The following is a 20,650-nucleotide window of genomic DNA, read 5'->3' as shown; positions in this document are numbered from 1 at the left end:
AGTGCAAAATAAGAACGCTGAATAAAAATGTTCATTCTAATATGTACTGTTGCACACACAGAGGACAAGGCAGAGCAACGTGGCAGTTAGAATTTCACCAGATTCCTACCCAAATTACCCAGATTGGCTATTTTGGACTATTTTGGATTTATGGCAAAACGATATTTAAAAAAAAAAAAAAAAAAAAGTAAGACATTTTCAGCTTCAAACACTATAGACAAATCCACTTCCCACCTAGCTTTGCCTGGAACACGTCTCTCGCTCTTTAATAGCCTCTTTCACTGCAGTTGAGACACAAATATCCATAATCAATTACTACCGTTGCCTGTGCAAGTCAAACCTATGGTTCTGTCTCTTACCTGTAATCTGACTCTGTCCTTGTGGATTAAAAGGACTTGGTGCAGAGTTCAGAGAGGGCCGTGGGCTCTGGGTCGGGACCCCTACTCTCATACTGGGATGAGGAATGCGCCCTAAATCACTGAGGCGTTCAGAGAACAAACTAGGTTTAGAGTCATCAAGCTTCTGTCTGTGCCCTGGAAACAGCAAATCATAAAATAAAAGCGTTAATAACAGGATTTAGTAATTTAACATACCCAAAAAAAAAAGAAAAAAAAAACCCAAAATGGCCTCTAAGGACCTGTTTTTAGATTTAACGGACTTACAGGTATCTCAGCTACCCCCGATAATACAGCGACATCGGTGGGATGATTTGTGTTTTGGGCATGGATGTGCTGGTGAAAGCCTGATCGAGCACAACTGTGCCCAGACAGATGTGTAACATGTTGCAATTACGATCAAAATAAGCACTTACGAGGACACCCACACAAGGATGTGCTGGTGAAAGCCTGATCGAGCACAACTGTGCCCAGACAGATGTGTAACATGTTGCAATTACGATCAAAATAAGCACTTATGAGGACACCCACACAAGGTCTTTTTTTTTCTTTTTTTTCTTTTTTTTTTGCTGCTTTAACTACACTAGGTAGTTAAAGGGGCAAACTTTCTTTTCCAAAAGGAAGCCTCATATGTAAGTACAAATTATCAAGCGGGACAATTATTCTATGCCTGGTTTATATGTTGTGGATTTTTGCTAAGAAAATGCAATCTTTTGTTCCCTTATATTTTTTTTTTTCTTTAAGTCTGTCACAGTTAGTCACTAGCTTTCATTCCTCTGGGAGACCTTCCAAAAAGTAAATAGTCACTGTCATTTGAGAAGAGCTGTATCACAAGGAACAACCTTCAAAGCTGCTGGCCAAGACTGGATCCTCCACTCTCCTGCATGGTCAGCCTTCCTCAATGCTTCTCTTTCTCTCCCCAAAACCAGGCTCACTGCCCTCGTGCCGCATGGCCACATTGGGAAAAGCAATTTATGGGGGCTCAGTTGTCAAAAAAAAATGTCAAAAAGCAACAGGATGCCCCAAATGGTACTGCTGACATTGTCATTGAGATGTTTCAAGAGTAAAGGCTTCACTTCTCTAACTGTTGTATTTTTGCTCCTAGGTTTAATTTCTTTCCACAGTAGTTACAGGACGCTCCTTGCCTTTGAACGTAAGGCAGAGAAGGCGTTATTTCTATCATTCAACATATGGAGAAACAGGCATGCATAGAGATTAGGGTCAGGACTAATTTTACTTAACTTCAGTCATTCATAAATCAGGCATCTAGTCTAAACTCTTCTAATGTAGACTTCCTCTACAGTTAATGGAAAGAAATAGCTACTTCCAGAGGGCAATTCATCTCATTTGTCTCTGACACCAGCCTTAAAACGGGATGATTCACCTTCTGAATTTGCTTTCTCTTCCTTCTCTGATCAGAGAGGGAGCACACATGACTGGTTTAATTAGACACTCTCACCATTAGTCAACATTAAATGGAATTAATCTTACCCTAAGTTACCGACCAAGGTCACACAAAAAGCCTCTGGCAGAGCTGAAATGGGGGCCCAAACCCTCTGACTGCAACCCAGAACCACGTCTGCCTCCATCCCTGTAAGCACTGGTGGGGCACAGGCACCAGCATTAACTGGGTAAGATATTTTTATGCTTTTAACAATAAGAAGGGTCCTTGGTAGGGTTTGGGTTTGAACCCTTCCAGATGATCCCCAGTGGCTTGAGATAATCTGTGTTGTCCCTCAGCAGTGCGACCACAGCCAATCTGCCTGCAGGCTACAAGGGTCCACCTTTGCAGACATGATCAGATTGTCCCATCGGTCTTAGGGCCAGAGAAACAATTCTGGCACTGCTTAATTTATTTTAAAAGTATAAATGAGGCCACGGAGTTGAGACTGAACTATCAGACTGCCACTCTTCGTAGTATGGCCTTTTAATGGTACCTCTCACCACAGTACTGAAGGATGTGGGTTCACATCACCTAACTGGGACCATGGTGCCTACATGACATATGGTGAAGCAACATCAATACTAGACAGCTAAATCCAAACTAGATTCAGAAAAATGACAGTTCTAGATAGAGAAGTGAAGGATTCAGACTGGGAGATGAGAAGAAACTGGAAGGAATTTAATTTTGGAGAAACTTCTCTAGCAATTTAAAAAAATTAATTAGTTGACCCATTATTTTGTACTTTGAAGTATGTTTTTCCTCCCCCAGGATGACTCAGTCTAAAAGGGCAGGGTAGGAGGGAGCCTTCTCCTTAAGGAGAAGGTGCTGCTCTCTGTTAGCGCTGACATGGGTGGCTACTCCTCTCTTCGGGAGGTATCAATCACTTCCAAGGGGGAAGGATTTTTGGTGGCCTTGTAACAACTCTGTAACGGCAGCTTAATGGGCAGGATAACATCTAACCTGGTCGTCTTTAGCATTATCTTTTCAATCTATGTAAATGACAACTTGTCCAAGCTGGGTGCTGCTAAATGTGAAGAAATTACTTTCATGGACACACGCAGTCAGTGTTCTCTTGGGATTTCTCCTTCTCCATCTTCTTTTCCTCCCCAATTTTTATGTACTCACTTTTCGCTTTACCAGCATCTCCTCCCCCTTCCCGTCTCACTTCTCCATGATCACATTTAGGCAAATTCAAGAGGGCTCAAAACAGGGCAAACATGATCAGCCTATCTCTGGCCTCACACGCCAAGGCTGACTTTATCTGGGAATGAATCCACTCCTAAAGTGAATTTTATTTTGAATTTTCAGAGGAAAATCCGGTGCTTCCTTTTGCTAAAGAATCACTAACAAACCGGTGGGGGGAGAGAGAAGGAAAAAAAAAAAGATGAAAGAATAGAGGGGACAAGAAGGAAATAAGAAGAAAGGTTCCCACATCTGGTTGAATTGAAATGATCTAGAGATGTGTGGGCTTGGGTGTTGCCACCTCCCTCACTCCCCGCCTCCCCCCCAAAAAATGTAGAGAAAAGAGAGCTCTGTGCACATCTGGAAGACCCCAGGCATCAATGGAACTGCAAGTCCCCAGAAAGCAGCAAGGGGCTGAAGGCAGACTTGCCTTCACCTTCTGGACATTTAAAATTTAGGGTTGTAACATGGAGTCATGTTGTGACAAAGAGATCTACAGAAGGAGCCACGCTCCCCCAGTGAAATGTCCCAGTGAGATGAGATTACATTACGGCTTCGCACGTTACGGGTGACCATGCTTTGATAAAAGCTAAACGTGCTCACATTGAAAGCAAGCAGGAAACTCAACAAAAACTCCATATTCAGGAGGTGTTCACAAAGAAGTGTAGGCAATTTAAATAAATCTCTTGCCCTGGTTCCTGTGCAGAAAATAAAATAAAATCCCATTAAGTACGGAGGAGCCATGAGGTATGAGCTGAAAGCACTCTAAAAAGGCCTTCTGAGTAGCACATAAGCAGCAGCAATGAAATATGTGATACATGTTTAAAACTCATTCCACAAGCTGCTTTTCATCTCTCATTGATATATGTGTCCGTTGACAGAGAAATTCCTGATCCCAGGGGAGCGTGCTAAGAAAAGCTGTATTCCTTGGTCTCAGTCATGAGGTGTAATTTTATTTCAGGAAAAAAGATTAGGGTAGCGAGTGTGGATAGCTCGGGGAGAATCTGTGATCTGCTGCGGCAGTCAGGACATTAAAAAGCAATATAAAGCTACATATAGAGTGGGATAAAATAATGTTGCAGCTATCCCAGTGCCTGCAACGCTGCATTTAGTGCTGGTTGCTCTGTTGCAAAGACAGTTTTGTGGAATGGATTGGGCTTGGAGGGGACACACAGGCGCTCTCGGGTAGGAAATGTAGCCCAAAAAGATTTAGACTGTCCCATGTGTTCCTGATTGTGTTACTGCATAAGGATGGGACCCAGCGGCCATTGGAATAGGTCAGGTCACAGGCACGAAGATGGGAAAGAGATGAGAAAAATGGAGAGTTAATAGGGAAAAGTTATACAAGCTGTTCTGATTCATCTGTTGTCACAGCACAAAACACAACAGATACTAGAAACCCATTATTTGCTCCAAAATGACAGGCAATATTCTGGTCTCTCACGGCTATTCAGCTCTTTCAAGCCAAACACCAACCTGAGTATTAGTTTCTGGAGCATTGCCATTAATCCACCCCAGGACCAGTTTGGGCCATTTCACACAAACTGAACCAGGAAATAGTACTGGGAGAGTGCAATAAAGCCAACACACACTGTAGCCAGCCAGGCGATGCTCACCAGCCCAGGAAGACCACAGAACATGTTAAAATGGCCCATAGAAATTAGTGTTGAATTCTCACATCCCAGGCACGGCAGAAGATGTGAGGAGGCTTCATCTCCAGCGTAATCATTTCAGTTTAAACTGAACGAAGGAATGTCTTCCAGATCAAAGCAAGGCAATCTCGAGCCTGCTGGATGTGGTAACTGGAAAGGGACGTGAGCTCGTCTCTCATCACTGAACTTCCACCGCTCCGCTGGAGAAGTCAAGATGTAAATCGGGCCATGGAAGAGGCTGACTTGCAGAATGTAAATGTGGTGTTGATGCTTGAAGATTTTTACCTCCTCGGGGAGGAGGGGTGTGTGTTTTTATCTTTCAGCTTGTGGGTGTGGAACTGAAAACTAATCAGATTATGCTACACGTGGCCGTGCCAGATGCTGACACTCAGGGACTCCCTTTCTTTGTACCGTGTACACCACCCACCAGTTTTTGTGTGTGTGTGTGTTTTTTTCTGGTACCAAGGAGATCTGGTTACCAGATTTTCAACAGATGCTTTTATCACTCTCAAGTGGGTTAGCTATTTTCAGTCATCGCCCAGTTCTTTTTTGATTCCTCCTCAACAATCAGAAGTACCGTGGGAGTCAGGTGTCTCCATAAAAGAGCTAAGGGAAGGCAGGAAGGTCATGAAAGTAAGAACCTGGGCTCTCACCTGCTGGGGACACATTTGCTGGGACATCCCAAACAGGATGGAGGGTGATGACCCAACATGAAATACCACCACGGTTTCTGTTTGCTCTATGCCCTGTGCTCAGCATCAGCTAGTAAAGTTTGGAGAGTCACTCCATGGAGTTTGGAGAGTCACTCCATGGAGTGACTACAGATGGGAAGGGAAAATAAATTAAAATAATTCTTTGAACTCCACGGCCAGGAACTGAGGCTTTCTATGGCTCTGGGTTCAGTGCTGAGACTGACAAAGAACAAAACTTTAATGAAAAAGGGACTTTTCTTCAGGCTATGGGGTGGCAGAAAGAAGAATCACCTAGTTTACAAGCCATGAATTTATAGCCTATACACTCCAGGTTTTCTGTGACTTCAAGAGAAGCACATCAGAGACCAAGAACCCAAGTTTTGATTATTCCCACTGTTCTCCAAAGTCAAAATGTTTTAAAAAGATAAAGAATGGGCACATTTTTTCCTACTAACATTATATGTCTTTGAGACAAGCACTCAGATTATATCTCCTTTAACACACTAGTGCCATGCTTCTGTGTACATGCTGGAGAAGACAATTTCACACCACAAAAAATGATAGGTTGCATGTCCTCTGAATTTCATCACAAATTCTCCTTAAATTCATCCCATTTGGTCCTATGGATCAGATGTAACTGGGAGACACTGATATGGGCTTGACTGTGAATTCAGCTGCAGGGTTGTAAAGCTGAAGTCAAGGGGAGCCACATTTATGCCACAGCAAAGGAGTGGAGACCTGAGCCTAAGGCTTCTTAACAGCTGTTGTGCAGGGACTGGATAACGCTGAGCATTCAGCAGGAAGCAAAAACTTTCATTGTTCTGTTCCAAATTTCAGACAATGCATCATTGCAGCAAGATGTCACTCCGAAGGAGTGTCAATCTACGCTCTGGAGGTAGAAACAAGAGTGCCATAAATCAGCAAAAGCCCAGAAGACACACGTCAGCTCTTTGCAAGGAAAAATCTCTGAAGCAAGTCACAAGGGTCCCTCTTGTGTCCCTTGTCTTGTGACAAAATGTCATCCCCGGGCTGGCTTCCCCTAACCCAGTCCTACCGAACGCACCCAATCCAAAGTTCATGACAAAAAACCCAAAACACAAAACAGCCAAACAATTTTTATCCAGGAAAGGGAAAAGCCTGGAACCCTTCCAGTCTCTTGGGTAAAGACACAATTATGAGAAGAAAAATATAATCCACCCAAGAGACATAATTACCTAATTAGGCCATAGGCTGTGCATAGGAAAGGTTCTTATAGTTCATAAAACAAGGAGCTACGTAGGTGCAGTAACTACAGTTAATTCACTCATTGGAGAAGAAAAAAAAAAGATGTTTGTTTTTTAAATAGCTGAGGGCACCAGTTTGCATTAGATCTTATTCTCCTGACTGTACACAGAGCCCTGCTAGTGTCAACAGGAGCCACTCAGACACAGGCAGAAAACAAGACCTTGTCTCTTTTTGTTCTGAAAAGAGACATATTTTTCACCCAAAGCAGGTAAGCCCTATACCTGACACTATTGCAGAGAAATGGAAATAAGTAAAGACAGAGGAACGTGTGCTGTGGATGGGCTCAGTTCCTACACAACGCATCTAACGTGGCCCATTGCCAAAATCCCACCGAGCTCCTCCTCCCTGATCCCTGCTTTCTCGAAGCTCTGCAGATACTGGTAGGGCTCCAAAAGGGCCAGATCCAGCTCCCAGGGGAACCAGTTATGCTACTGTCTCCCAGGAGCTGTGGCTCCAGCCCGGGGTGAGCAGAGGCAGGGGCTGGTTTCAACCTCAGCGTAGAGGTCGAGCCCACAGAGCATCTCTGGTGTCGATGGTCACCTCCCCACTGACTTACTGGGAGCAAAAGCAAATTTCTCCTCAGCTCATCTCGCAGGCAGCTCGCCCAGCACGGGATGGAGTCAGAGCTTCCAGCAGGTTGAAGAGAGGAAGGGGCAGGAAGGGTGAAGGAAAACGATCCCATGGGGTGTGTAACCTGTGTCTCTTCAAGCCCATGGGAATGACTCTAACTCAATCACTGCAAAGCCTTTCAGGATATAAAGTGCTATCAACGCTTTTTAAAAGTCAGCTGGGGTCTGTGAAAAGCATGGATCCAGCTGAAAGACAGACCCAGAGGTCAGGGTTTTTTAGTAAACTGCAACAGCTGCAAAGGAGCCTCTCACTTCCAAAATTTCTCTATCTAGAGAGGTGAAAAATGCCTGTTTGGAGCAGGGCTCCAGGCTGCTCCTCCAGCAGACAAGGGACTGGCAGGGGGACATGTGGCAGGGGCTGAGCTGGCCCCAAAGTCTGCACAGGGAAAGTTGTGTTAAAGCAGCAAAACTGGAAGATTTAATGAATGAAACTAAAAAGGTTCTTCAAGAAAAAGGAGAAGCAGAACAGGAAGGGGCTCGAGTGAGGTTGCTTTTGCACTGGTTCCCTCCAACCCTTCGACTCATCCCAGCATTGCAGGATCCATGCTGCTCTGCCCCTCTGCTGTGGTATGGCATTGGCTCACCAGAAAATGAGCAAGGTTTCCCCTTGCTGTAGTGGTTTTTTTAGTCTTTTTTTCTCTTTTCTTCTTGAAAAGCTTTTGAATTCTGACTTGGATCATGGATCTTCTTCTGCAAAGCTGAGTACCACCTTGTATGAACATCAGCTGGGTCGGGGAGGAAGCAGGTGGGACCCCCTGGAGCCACGATGCTCTGCCTTCACCTTTATCCGTTTTTCACGAATGTAAAGAAATCCGTGTGCACGTGTGCCAGGAAACCAGCTAAACATTGTTGGCATCATGGCTCGGAGACATTAAAGACAACTCATATAAACAGAGACGGTCACGCAAGTCTTGGTCCCTGCCTTAATTCTCTTTGCCTGCTCGTATCTGTTACGTTTCCCCCCTTCTTTTAGGAGAAGAGAAGAGAAGAGAAGAGAAGAGAAGAGAAGAGAAGAGAAGAGAAGAGAAGAGAAGAGAAGAGAAGAGAAGAGAAGAGAAGAGAAGAGAAGAGAAGAGAAGAGAAGAGAAGAGAAGAGAAGAGAAGAGAAGAGAAGAGAAGAGAAGAGAAGAGAAGAGAAGAGAAGAGAAGAGAAGAGAAGAGAAGAGAAGAGAAGAGAAGAGAAGAGAAGAGAAGAGAAGAGAAGAGAAGAGAAGAGAAGAGAAGAGAAGAGAAGAGAAGAGAAGAGAAGAGAAGAGAAGAGAAGAGAAGAGAAGAGAAGAGAAGAGAAGAGAAGAGAAGAGAAGAGAAGAAGAGGGAGAGCAAGGGCCGTCCCGCAACAGCGCAAGAGCTCCTCATCCTGACTTTCTCATCCTCATCCTGACTTTCCCATCCTCATCTGAAACCCAGCAGCATCTTTGAGAGGAATAAGGTCTTTTTTCCCCCTCTCCCGAAGGCAGCTATCCCATCCAGAGCCTGACAACTCCTGTTGCAGCGCCGGGCAGTAAAGATCACAGCAAATGAAGGGGGCAAAGAGGAGGGGGAGAAAAAAAAAAAAATCTCCTTGAACTGGCCTCCCTCCAGCTGGCAGGAGGGGATGGTTTTCTTAATGCTTGCGAAACCTGATTACTCTAAAAGAATGAAGGGGGGGGGCGATGTAAACACAGCTATTATACCAGATTTAAGGCGCTTAGTTTAAATCTGGTCTAAGAGCTCTCCGATGCTACGCTGCTCTGCTCTCTAGACATCAATAAGGTGCATTTTCATTTTTGGTTTTGTTTTACGCCCCCCAAAAGCAGGAGCGTACTGCTGGCTGAAGGCTGCGGTTACAATGGGAATTCAGGCATGGAAGAAACAACAGTTAAGCAATAATAGATGGATGTGTGTGCGTTTGCACTCTATCTTTCAACAGATTGTTTTGCTGCCTTCGAAGACTACTGTGTTTATATCCATGCAGCAGGTTTTAAGCAGATTGTTTAAACTTGATTAAAGTGGGATACTTCTAAAATAACCTTACTAATAAAGTTCAGATGGCTAAAAAAACCTGAAAACGTGGTTAAAAATAAAAGAGATGCCATTTCAATCTCCACTGGCTGGGGGTAACATGATATAAACTCCAAAAGAAAACAGTCTTTACAAGTTTGACTTGAAGGATTATCTTGTGTATCAGCACCCTCTGTGGCAGAGTAGCATTTATCCACGTATCCACCCATGTTAATGCTGTTGCACAATTTACTACAGCCGTGATAGACAGATAATTGCTTTATCCACCCAAGTGTAATAAATGGAGTCTACTATGTTAATCCGTGTATTCTTATTGTCTGCGAATGCCAAGTAAGGGAGAGACGGACGCTGAAAACCCTGCCCTCTCCTTCCAAAACTACTGGAGTTTACTCACCCTCAGACCTGCTAAAGTGTTCTTATTGCATTCCACTCCCCTGCTTGCAGCGCCAAGTATTTTGAGTAGTATCAAGTTATTGTTATACAAAGGGCACCTACACTCAGGCTATATGGATGCAGCAGCCTTTAGGAAAAAAAAAAAACCAACCACCCAACCACCCTCAAACATCTTTTCCTACTCAGTAAGTAAAACAGGCCAAGTATTATTTGTTCCTGGGCTTAGCACAGAAAGTAATTAACCTGTCCTTCTAAAACTGGACATCTATTCAATTCGTGTGGAGTCTGTCTGACTGTTGAGAAATGTCATTTAGCTGCTGGCCCATCAGTGTTTTCCACAAAAAATCTATAAAGATTTTTTATTTTGAATGTCAAAAACAGGCGTATCCTTTAAAAGGTTTACAGATTCCTGGCGGCTCCACGAGCTTACGTTTGTGGCATCAAATTTGTAATGACAGTTTGATGGATGTCTCCCTTTCTTCCTCCTGAAAGGTACAAAGAACTGGTGGTTCCCCCAGTAAATATTATGCTTAATGCTGTTCTTTGCTCTTATTTATGCACTCAAGTGTGTCAGAAAAAGTCCCATGCTGCTGGCAATGAGTGGGTTTATTGGGGCAGCTTTCATGTTGCAGAAGACAGTCAACTTTCCGTGTAATCAGAGCACTTGCACAAGCACCTACACGATGTGCAAATTTAGAAGATGGACAGCCTTAAGCGGCACATAAATGATGCAGCCAGGATTATGAGAAGAAACATTGGCCTGAAGATTCTGCCAACAATCCTGGAGGTGAGTAACAGGTTTTTTTTATCCCCTTGTTATTCTCCACATCTGCCAATGCCAGCAGGGGCATTTCTGTCCCAGATGGAAGCTGGGATGGACTAATCCCTGCTTTCAAGTCTTTGAGAGAAATAAAGTGTCATTTAAAGGCTAAATCACAGAGTCATCTAGGTTGGAAGGGACCTTAAAGATCAAGTCCAACCATCAACCCAACACTGCCAAAACTGCCACTAAACCGTGGTTCCTCAGCACCACGTCTACATGGCTTTTAAATACTTCCAGGGATGGCCATTCCACCACTTCCCACACAGCTATAGGGGATGCATGGAGGAGAGTTTGGTGTTACAGGGTTGCCCACTGACTACCAGTAGTGACACTGAAAAGGTAAGTATTTTATGTGCCTTTGGCCAATTTATATATATTATTTTCTTTAATAGCTTGGATGGTGCAATGCAAAGCACGGTTATAAAATCCTGAGATGACATCCAGTTGGGAGGAATCCTCCAGACTTTGGAGAAAGGGGTCAGAGTTCAAAAGGGTCTTAGCAAACTGGAGAAATGATATCTGCCACGTCATCAGTAAAATGCCATGCAGTAGAAGTTAAGTGCATCGAACTACACTTTGGAGCAAGAAATCAAACTCTCTAATGCCCCACAAGGACAAAGCAATCAGCCAGCAGCATCGCGGGGGAAGATCTGGGGGGGAGCAGGGAGTTGTGAGTTGAATGTGAGTCAATAATAGAATTCTGTCTTGAAAAAATAAAAAAAAAAATCGAGTAAATGCAGTTCTGGGAAAGATTAATGGTTATGTTGCATAGAAGACATAGAAGGTAACTATTACACTCTGCTCAGAAGTGGTGAGACATCAGCTGGACTGCTTTATCCAGTTTGGGACACCACCCTTCAAGAAAGATACAGACTAAGGAGAGAGAATCCAGAGAAGAGCAACAGAAGCGATAAGAGATTTAGAAAGCATGACCTACATGGAAAAGTTGAAGAAAATACATTTGTTTAGTCTAGAAAAGAGACGAGCAGGAAAGGACATGATAAGAGTAAAATGTTTTCTGAAGAAAATGGTAATCAATTGATCTCCATGTCAGCTGAGAAAAGAACAAGAAAAAGCTGGCTTCATTTGAGGTAGAGGAGATTTAAGAGATTAATGTATGATATTAGCAAACTCCTTTTTAAGTATAAAAGAAAAAACACAAAAAACAGACTTGGTAAGTAAGTGGAAGGCACAGTACTGGAGGATTTAAGAATTTGGACAGATGTCAGTGATGATCTAAGTATATATAATACTTCCTCTGAGGAAAAATGGACTAGGTCGCCTGAGGTTTCATTTAGCCCTACTGTTCTAGGGCTGAGTGATTGTCTGTGCTTGGTGAAGTCACGTACACAATATTTTTAACATGAGTACATCAAGTCAGGCAGCTCCTGCTAACTCTGGGCCTGGTGCTGCAAAGGGTTCAGCATCTCCCACTGCCATGAAAGGGCACAGTGAAACGCAGGCTGCGGCTGCTTAGGAATTCCAGACCACAGGGAACCTGAGTTTGGAAACGCTGGTCTTAGAATCATAGAATTGGAAGGGACCTTAAAGATCATCCAGTTCCCTGCCCTGGGCAGTGATACCTCCCACCAGACCAGGTTGCTCAAAGCCCCATCCAGCCTGGCCTTGAACCCCTCCAGGGATGGGGCAGCCACAGCTTCTCTGGGCAACCTGGGCCAGGGTCTCATCACCCTCACAGTAAATAATTACCTCCTAATATCTAATGTAAATCTCCCCTCTTTCAGTTTAAAACCATTACCTCTCATCCTATTGCTCCACTCCCGGATAGAGAGTCCCTCCCCATTTATCCCGTGGGACCCCTTTAGGTACTGGTCTTAAACCTGCTGTGTCAGAGTTTCCTGTGGCTCTAAATTCCAAAGAACTGTCATTTCTTTGCCTCACAGTGGCTATTACGAGATTGATTTCAACATTAACTCAGCAAGCATGACTCTGAGTTTCCACCTTTCAGGGCAGACACAATCACGTAAAACTAGAATTTCATGTCCAATGCTCAAGAGTGTTCCTGCATCCCCTGACATAGGTCCAAAAGATTATTTACATGTTACTTGTCCATGACTGGGTTTGGTTGTTGCTTTTTCCTTTGTGCATTTACTGTTTACTTGAAGAGAGATGGTCCCTCTTCAAGAGATGGGCCACAGCAGCCCTGGCCATCCCCTTCAGCTAAAACTGATGTGCTCCTCACCACGTTGGTACAAAGGACAAAATGACAAACTTCTTGGGGAAAAAAAACAGCACTAAGCCTGATAGCAAATGTTTCGGATAATGTGTTCTATGAGAGGGTAGGGAACTCCTCAATGAAGTGAGAAACTATAAAATCCTGGGATTTTCCAACAAAACAGCCTCATTATTTGCATTATTTGCTCCTGGAAGTGCTTCATTCAGAACTATCTCCACTGGATTTGTGTTTTTTCCTCTGGTGGAAAAGCAAAGCTGTGAGCTACACAAACCCAAATCCCATCCTTGGTACAGAAACTCCAGCCCCACATACATCCATCTCACATTAACCCACCCCCCACCCCGAGCCCTGGGGCTGACTGCCTCCACCCCACACCAGGCCGTTTAATAGCACCATGTCCAAAACTCATTAAAGCATTGAGATGCAAGTCGTTGGCCAAAGTTAAGCCTGTCCTAACGGGCTTCACAGGTTGCTAATTCAGTGCCTACACCAGGTGTTGAACCTGCTCTGGGGCCATGCCTTGTACCAAAAGGCCCAGGGGGGACAGAGAGGAGGGAAACGAGTGACACAACTGCATTTGGCGGCGAGGAATGTAGTATTTTCTTTGACGGGCTCTGACAAGGGGCTGACCCTTTCGCCGACAGTTGTAAAGTTTGTTTAGTAACAGGGAGCCTCCCGTGAACTTAAAAACAATAGGAAAACAGAGTTCTGGAGAATAAATCTCGCCCCCTGCCCCGGTTGCCTGTGCGTTTGGCTACCAGAAGGTAACAAATCCCCAGGAATGTGGTCGGTGGGGAGGGGGGATGCGCCTGCGAGGGGGAGCTGGAGGGTGGCCAACACAAGCAGTGGGCGATGCCACTCAACGGAGCAGCAAACGGCGCTGAGGAACACCCAGGGAAAGCCTGGGAAAGGCTACCACGGGCAAGACGTCCTTTATGACTGCTCCAGCTGCTTCTGGAAGGAGGTCTTCAGGAGCTCGTCCCCCAGAAACCCCAAAAAACCTCTTCTACTGCTTCCAGCCATATGGAATTTAGTAGAAAGTGGGTTTTTCCTCAAGGCATGCTGGAGAAGATTGGTCCAAACAGGACCTGACTTTTATCTCTGAACTCATGATTCTCCCTTGCCCATGCTCCAGGGCAGCTCAGAGGGCATTCATTTTTGGTCACTGGACAGGATGTAGCATACAAGACAGGGAAACCTCTGCCTTATCACCACTCCCCTGAGCTGCACGATCCTCCCCCAAGTTACTTTTTTTTAAAGACTACAGCTCATGGACTTTACTTTGACTCTGCTGTAACTACTCCATTATTTCACTGCTAAACGGAAATCCACTTGGGCATTACATTGTGGGTGCAACCCACGGGAAAAAGGAAAATCAAAGAAACAGGAGCTGTAAATGCCTCGCTATAAAAATCGCAAGTCGTTCAAAAGGGCAGCTGTGAAGCTGATAGCTTTCAAAGATGTACACAAAGCACATACATACAGCCCTACCTATATATATTTATGTATGCTTTGGGTTGGGAAAGATGTTAGAACGCTTTGGATCATCACCGGAATGTGCTTTGATAATCTCTAACTATTTTATTATTATTTTGGTGAGTCATTATGTTTGGATGCCCACTACAGTGCACCAGTGGAAAACATCTCTGCAATGCAAGAGTGGCAAGGATTTTTTATTCTGCTCTCTTAAAACAGGCAGAAATAACGCTTAAGTACTTAAACTCTGGAAATACTCATCATCCCCATGCTATTAATATCGCCTCAATAGCTCGTTCTATTTAAAGCAAGTTTCTTTCTTTGGGTTTTATTTTGTGGGTGGCAAATCCTCATTTAATTCGCAGGATAAAAAAGTATGAACCTACAATTGGAAAAACGGGATTGTATGGGGCCTAACCCATCCGCCAGAACCATGAATAGAGGCTTTGCCACCGTCTTCAGCGGGAGACAGCCTGGCCCTGAAGTCTTTACAGCTTGCACAAATTTGAATTTTATTATTTGCTTTCTTTTTTATGTCATATGACTCATTTTAAGGAATAATATAGCTGCTTCCATGGTAATGGTTACAGTTAGTCGTCTGCGAGGCCAAAACTTGATCCCTCAGTTATGGAATTCTAGATACAAGCTGTGTAGTCTACCTTTTAGCCCTACTGCTTGCTTTTTTTTTCCACTGAGAAAATAAGGCACACTCAAGCCATAGGCACCATTTGTTACTGGACATATGAGAGGTTTCCTTTCTCTTTAAGCTCAACCCTGATTTAATTCCACCAAAAGATGATGGAAAATAGAACGCAAAGTGCTCTTCCTCTTTTGTCCAGGAAAAGTAAAACAAGCAACGCTGGTGATACTGAAGAAATTGGATATTTTTTAGTGGTGCGTTGCCTTGGCTTTTTTTACAAGTAAAGCTCATCTGTCTTAACCAATTTAAATGAAGTAAAAAGGCAACAACAGAAAAGAGGGATGGAAAACGTTTTCCAGTTTCAACACAAACTGTGAGGAAGTCAATGCTTAACAAAAGAAGGCGATTTTTTTGGTAAAAGTTTACAGAAAGCCCAGCACTGCGACAAAGGAAGAAATTTGTTTTTTAACTCTTTTCCAGGTAGGATGGGTCATTCCTTGTCCTTTTGCTCCAGCTTCCCACAAAACCCATGGGATTATTCTCTTTTTGGCAGCAGAAATGGCGTCTGGCTGGGAGGGTCCCCATCATTGACTAGTTTTGATGCTTAAACAAGTTATTCCTCCCTTGACAAAAGACTCTGTGCACTAACGATTCCCCTCGTTCAAATAACACACATTAGACTAGGACTGAACCCAATTTCTAATCTCTGATGGATTTAGATGGCCAAGCTACTGCCAAGGGTGATCTGCTGTCAAGCCTACCCCCCAGCATCTGGCAGCATTTCCGAGAAGACATTGGTTTACAATGATATATCTTGTATACAGTAGGAAAATACGTTCCCTTCTCCACCATACTGATATTTCACTGCATCATTCAAACAGAACATCCATCCCCAATACCCACTCTCTCACCAGGCGTGGTAGTAATTTACTTCCTGCACATCACTCAGATTTGAGAGTGAAAAGTGTTTTTTCCGGTTTTGCTTTTCTTTGATAAAGTTTCTTGATAGTGTTTGAGAATGGCTGATATTACTCTTTGCTAAGGTTTTGATAATGTTTCTTGCTTTCTTGTTGATTGTGGCATAAATCAATATCACTAAAATAAATGGAAGTACACTGATGTAAAACTGATAAAAAGAGAGAATTGTGGCAGCTGAATTTAAAGTGAAAGTCAAGGCTTGCTCACTTGACAGTTAAAATAACTGTATCTCTAACGAGCTCTATGGTTTTCACACCTTCGTATTTAGTGTTTGGATGTTTCCTTCTCTGTTTTCACAAAAACAGCGACACGAAAAACTGGTCAAAGGCCTTCTCCTGTCAGGAGCAGGTCCCCCACCCCTGCCAGGGATGGGTACCCAGCTCCTGGTGGCTGCTGGGAGTATCCTGAGCACACGGAGTCGGGCTCTGCCCACACGGACCCAGGTGTGGGACCACAGCCCTGCAGCGCGGCAGCATCAGCATCAAAGCATTGATACCAACATATTGATACCAAAGGTATCACATCCCCCATCACACCAGACCAGGGTAACCCCACCGTCACCTGTGAAGGTGGCAGGAGGTGACATTCCAGGGAGAAGGATGAGATGCACCACAATCAAAACCCACCCTTTGTATTTCATTTTGCATGTGAGCACAAGTCAAGTGGCTTCATTTAAAGCAAGTTCACATCATTTCCCCTGGCTGGAGTTTCTAAAAGTACCGTTGCTTATCCTAAACTTAAGCATAACTCAGTGTGATGGAGTTTCACACGATGCACACACGATGGTACGTTCCTTCCCTGCTTCTAATTTTGTTCAGAGGCAGCACCATTTATTGCTGCTTCAGTACACTGAAAAGCAAGTTTACGTGTGTATGCAAACAAACACACCAGCACCCACCCCACACGCTAAAAATGACATTTTTGTGTCCGCTCACAAGGAAAAAGAAGGATTAATTATGCACAAACATAACAACTTTCCCTAACTCTGCCTGGAGATGTGGAAGAGAAGTGGCCCTGTAATCACGTCTCTTCGGAGAATACCGCCATATGGTTTTAACAGAGGTTTATTTCCTGAAGCAAGAGAGGACTGCAGATTCTCAATCCAACTAAAATAATTATGCAGACAATTTCACTCCATTACTTTCGGTGGAACCCAAGCTGTGTGGTCCTCACATGCTTGCTGACACCTTTAAAGAGACATTAAACCATTTTTACATGAAATTCCCTTAATGGGTGGGATGTAGGATGAATTTCCTGGAAGATTAGCACCTGTCGCATTGCATAAGGCTTGCTTCTCGCTGCTGCATTAATTCCCTTCCGATGGCAGACAGCAAAACTGTGACCGAAGCCTCCAGAATAGGGAGCAGGGAAGCATCAACCATATCTCCACAGGGGGAAACTTCTCCCCTGTGCAATTATTTTACCTCCCACGTTTGACCCTGAAATAGCAGTACTGAAGAACAAAGGGGTGCCCCACATGAAGTCGAAGGAAATTAAAATACAGCCTTAAATTTCAGTGTTGGGTTACGCTACGAGCACAACGTGGAGACTTTGCTGAGAACTTATTTCAGAGCCACCCTGGGTTGCTGGTCTTTCCCCTCAACGAGATGGATCACAGTACAAAACTTTCAATCTTTCAACCAACAACGGGTAAAAATCCAAGCAAAATGAAATCACGTTGACTTGAAACAATAAAACGTGTATCACCTATCCAACGTCGAATGTAAACTATAGGAATCCTGTAAAAACAGGGATGTTAACCAAGACACACAGTGATTAAAGGATATTTTAAAGGGAGATGGGAGACCACCCTTAAAGCATGGAAATATGCCTTTTGGACTAAAATGTAATCTGGCTTTTTTTTTTTTTTTCAGCAACCGTGTCAGATTTTTGTTACAGTAGCTAGTTTATGGAATTAGCAAACATACTACATTTCAGACTAGCAAATCCAATTAAATCAGGAGAAAGCATACACATAGTGTGCCAATCTGCCCATAGTGTTAGAAAGATGCAATTCCCGGTAGTAAAAAGGTGAAGAGAAGAAGGTTTGCCACACGACCAGAGGGTTTTTCATAGAGTAAAACGCTACTTTTTTTCAGATCAAAAAGGTAAATTTAAAGAAAAAAGTGACTGGGACTATGAGATTGGATCAGAAATAGGGTATATACCAGCAGCAAACCACAGGGCACAACTGAACGCCGTGTGTGGTTGTTTTCCTCATGGTTTGCAAATCTTGACTTGGCTTGAGGCTACTGAACGAGCACCATCCTCCGCTGGGCACAGGAGCTCTGCAACGGTTAATGGGACATTCTGCACGTGTGTGGCCTGGGCGGTGAGGAAATCGAGCAGGAAACATGTTTCTAATCTTTTCTAGCGGCAATTTCAACATTATGCTATAGATAAATTATGGTAATGTAAATAGTGAAATCCAGTTCTCAATTCTTTGGCTCTGCGTCTGCCACCACCCTAGCTTTCCACAGGTGGGATGGGCACAGGATGCTCTGCTACGGAGAGGAGGGTTTGTGCTCAACTCCTGATGGTGCCATACGCAAGGCAGGTTCCTCTCCAATTTTCCTCCCATGTTTTATCCCTTTCTGTTGGAAGATCTGGGGAATTTTCTCCCATTTCAAGATACAGAATCATAGAATTGCATTTGTTGGAAAATTTCAAGATACAGAATCATAGAATTGCATTCGTTGGAAAGGACCTTTCTGATCATCAAGTTCAACCATCAACCTAACACTGCCAAAACTCTTCACTAAATCATATCGCTAAGCACTATGTCTACACGTCTTCTAACTTCCTCCAGGGATGACGGTTCTTGGGGAGCATGGTACCAAAAAATCCCACTTCTAGCTGTGGCGTCGATACGTCTTACTACAAAGCAATTGCACCTCTGATAAAATTGTAAAAGTTTATCAACCATTATCAAAGCTGCCCTTACTAATACAACCAAATAAGGTTGGTTTGTTAAGTCAACAGCACTTTCTCAGTCCAATGCCCGAGCAAAATGCTCTGACTGAGCCTTTCAACACGGTGAAGAAATACTGAAGACATTAGCAATGGCATTGTCTTTCTGTAACACTCTAAAAAAAGCTACGGACATGTTTTTGTCCAAGCTGGATTTAACAATGCTCGCTCTTCCCCCAAACCTTCTGTTTTCAAAACAAAACCTAAATTTCGGGCCAACGTTTCCTGTGGTGATCGTTGTGGTTAAACAATATTTGAGAGTTTTGCATGCTTGATAAGGTCTCTCAGCAGAATCGCTTGTCAACTGAGGTGTGGCAAATGGAGACAGAGGTGAAACCCAGCAGAAATGGCCAGATCCAGTTCTCCTCTGAAAACTCCCAAACTCCCACTTACTTCAAGAAAAGCAAAATTTGGGCTGATGTAGCTATTCCAGTTAGCGTCTGGTTTTGTGGGGAGAGGGAGGGCAGCTTTTCTTGTGATATTCACCGAAACAGGAGGAAAATGCTCAAGAGGATAAGAGCGCCGAGGTTTGGCCAGCTGCACCTACTCTTCACGCTACACGCCACAAACGTCTAAAGTGGATCTTGGGGAAATTACCCACGGTGGTTTTGAGGTTTTAAATAAGGACAAAAAAGAAGAAGAAAGAAAAAAAAAAAGACAGGAAAACTGTATTCGAACACTGATTCACTCTATAAATTGATTTAACTTCATGACATTTGAACTGAAAGTTCAACCTGCTTTGAAATCATTTAGCCAACATGTCATCTTCTTCCTTGAGAAGATTTTGGCTCTCCAGAAGTATTACCCATTAATTTTGGAGTCTTATGAGTCATGTACTTAACACACTTTCTCCCCAGTCTGACATGGATAAGTGAGACCACACCTGCATAGAGACCTGCTCAATAGGGAGGACCGTGACTATGTATGAGAAGTCAATCTTAGTTGAGTAGACCAAGCTTCATTGCTTTAAAAAGAGCCAGCAAGAATTGCTGTCCTCACCGATGAATAACATCAGGTAATGTGCAGAAAAGTTAGGAACTCAGCAGTATTATAAAAATGCGCTAATCACATGAAGCAGCAGTAAAAACTCCTACGCGTACGGTTATAATGGCTGGCATTCACGGGCCAACATTAATGTGCTGGTGAAAGTACAATGAGATCTCTGACCACAAATGATAACAACCTTCGTTTTATGCCGCACCCTGAAGGCAAAACTTTGGAAAATGCCAGTGTTCCCTCACTCTTTTCAGAAATGGCACAGACTGTTGGTTCCTTATCTTCACGGGGATTTCCACTCATCTTAGTTCTTTAAGATGGAACCTGTAAAGCTTTTTCCCCCGTACCTGGACACACTGGATGCCTGTTTACCTGACTACTATAGGCAGGTTTGGAGTCTCTTGTCCATGTCAGACTGGGGAGAAAGTGTGTTAAATACAGGACTCATAATACTCCAAAATTCATGTGTAATATTTTTGGAGAGCCAAAATCCTCTCAAGGAGGGAAAGGAGTCTATATGCCGTATACTGAGGTCTACAGGAAAATTGCCAACACTGAAAGTAACAATTTAACGGGACATTTCATCAATTCATCTTGAAATTATGGGCTCGCTAGACATCGTTCCCTTCCCATCAGCACCACTCACAGTTTATTAACAGGTTCTAGAGCACTCTAGGTTATGATCTGTCTCATGACTTAGAAATTACTGAACTTAAATCAATGTGATTAATAAGATCACTCAAAACACGCTGGATCCTTGGCTTTTAATGGAGCAACTAAGAGGGAAACAATTTATCAGCTAGAAGCACAAATAAAGAGCATTCACATATTTCTTTCCCTGAATTTTTCCATTTTTGATTCCTTACAAACCTAATCCTTTTTTTTGGTCCTCCTGTTT

General features: G+C 43.5%; 1 protein-coding gene across 1 annotated transcript in view; it reads right to left on the bottom strand.

Moving 5' to 3' along the window:
- RUNX2 (runt-related transcription factor 2) overlaps positions 1 to 20,650 on the bottom strand; it is a gene marked incomplete at its 5' end in the record, with an annotated part of 80,754 nt that overhangs the window by 36,208 nt on the left and 23,896 nt on the right. The window contains one exon of the mRNA XM_014958230.1: positions 360 to 533. Coding sequence (XP_014813716.1) covers positions 360 to 533 — 174 coding nt within the window. The remainder of the gene's footprint in view (positions 1 to 359; positions 534 to 20,650) is intronic.

Source organism: Calidris pugnax, unplaced genomic scaffold (genome assembly GCF_001431845.1).
Source record: "Calidris pugnax isolate Ruff unplaced genomic scaffold, ASM143184v1 scaffold276, whole genome shotgun sequence".
Classification (NCBI taxonomy): Eukaryota; Metazoa; Chordata; class Aves; order Charadriiformes; family Scolopacidae; genus Calidris; species Calidris pugnax.
This window is presented reverse-complemented; position numbering and strand designations above follow the sequence as displayed.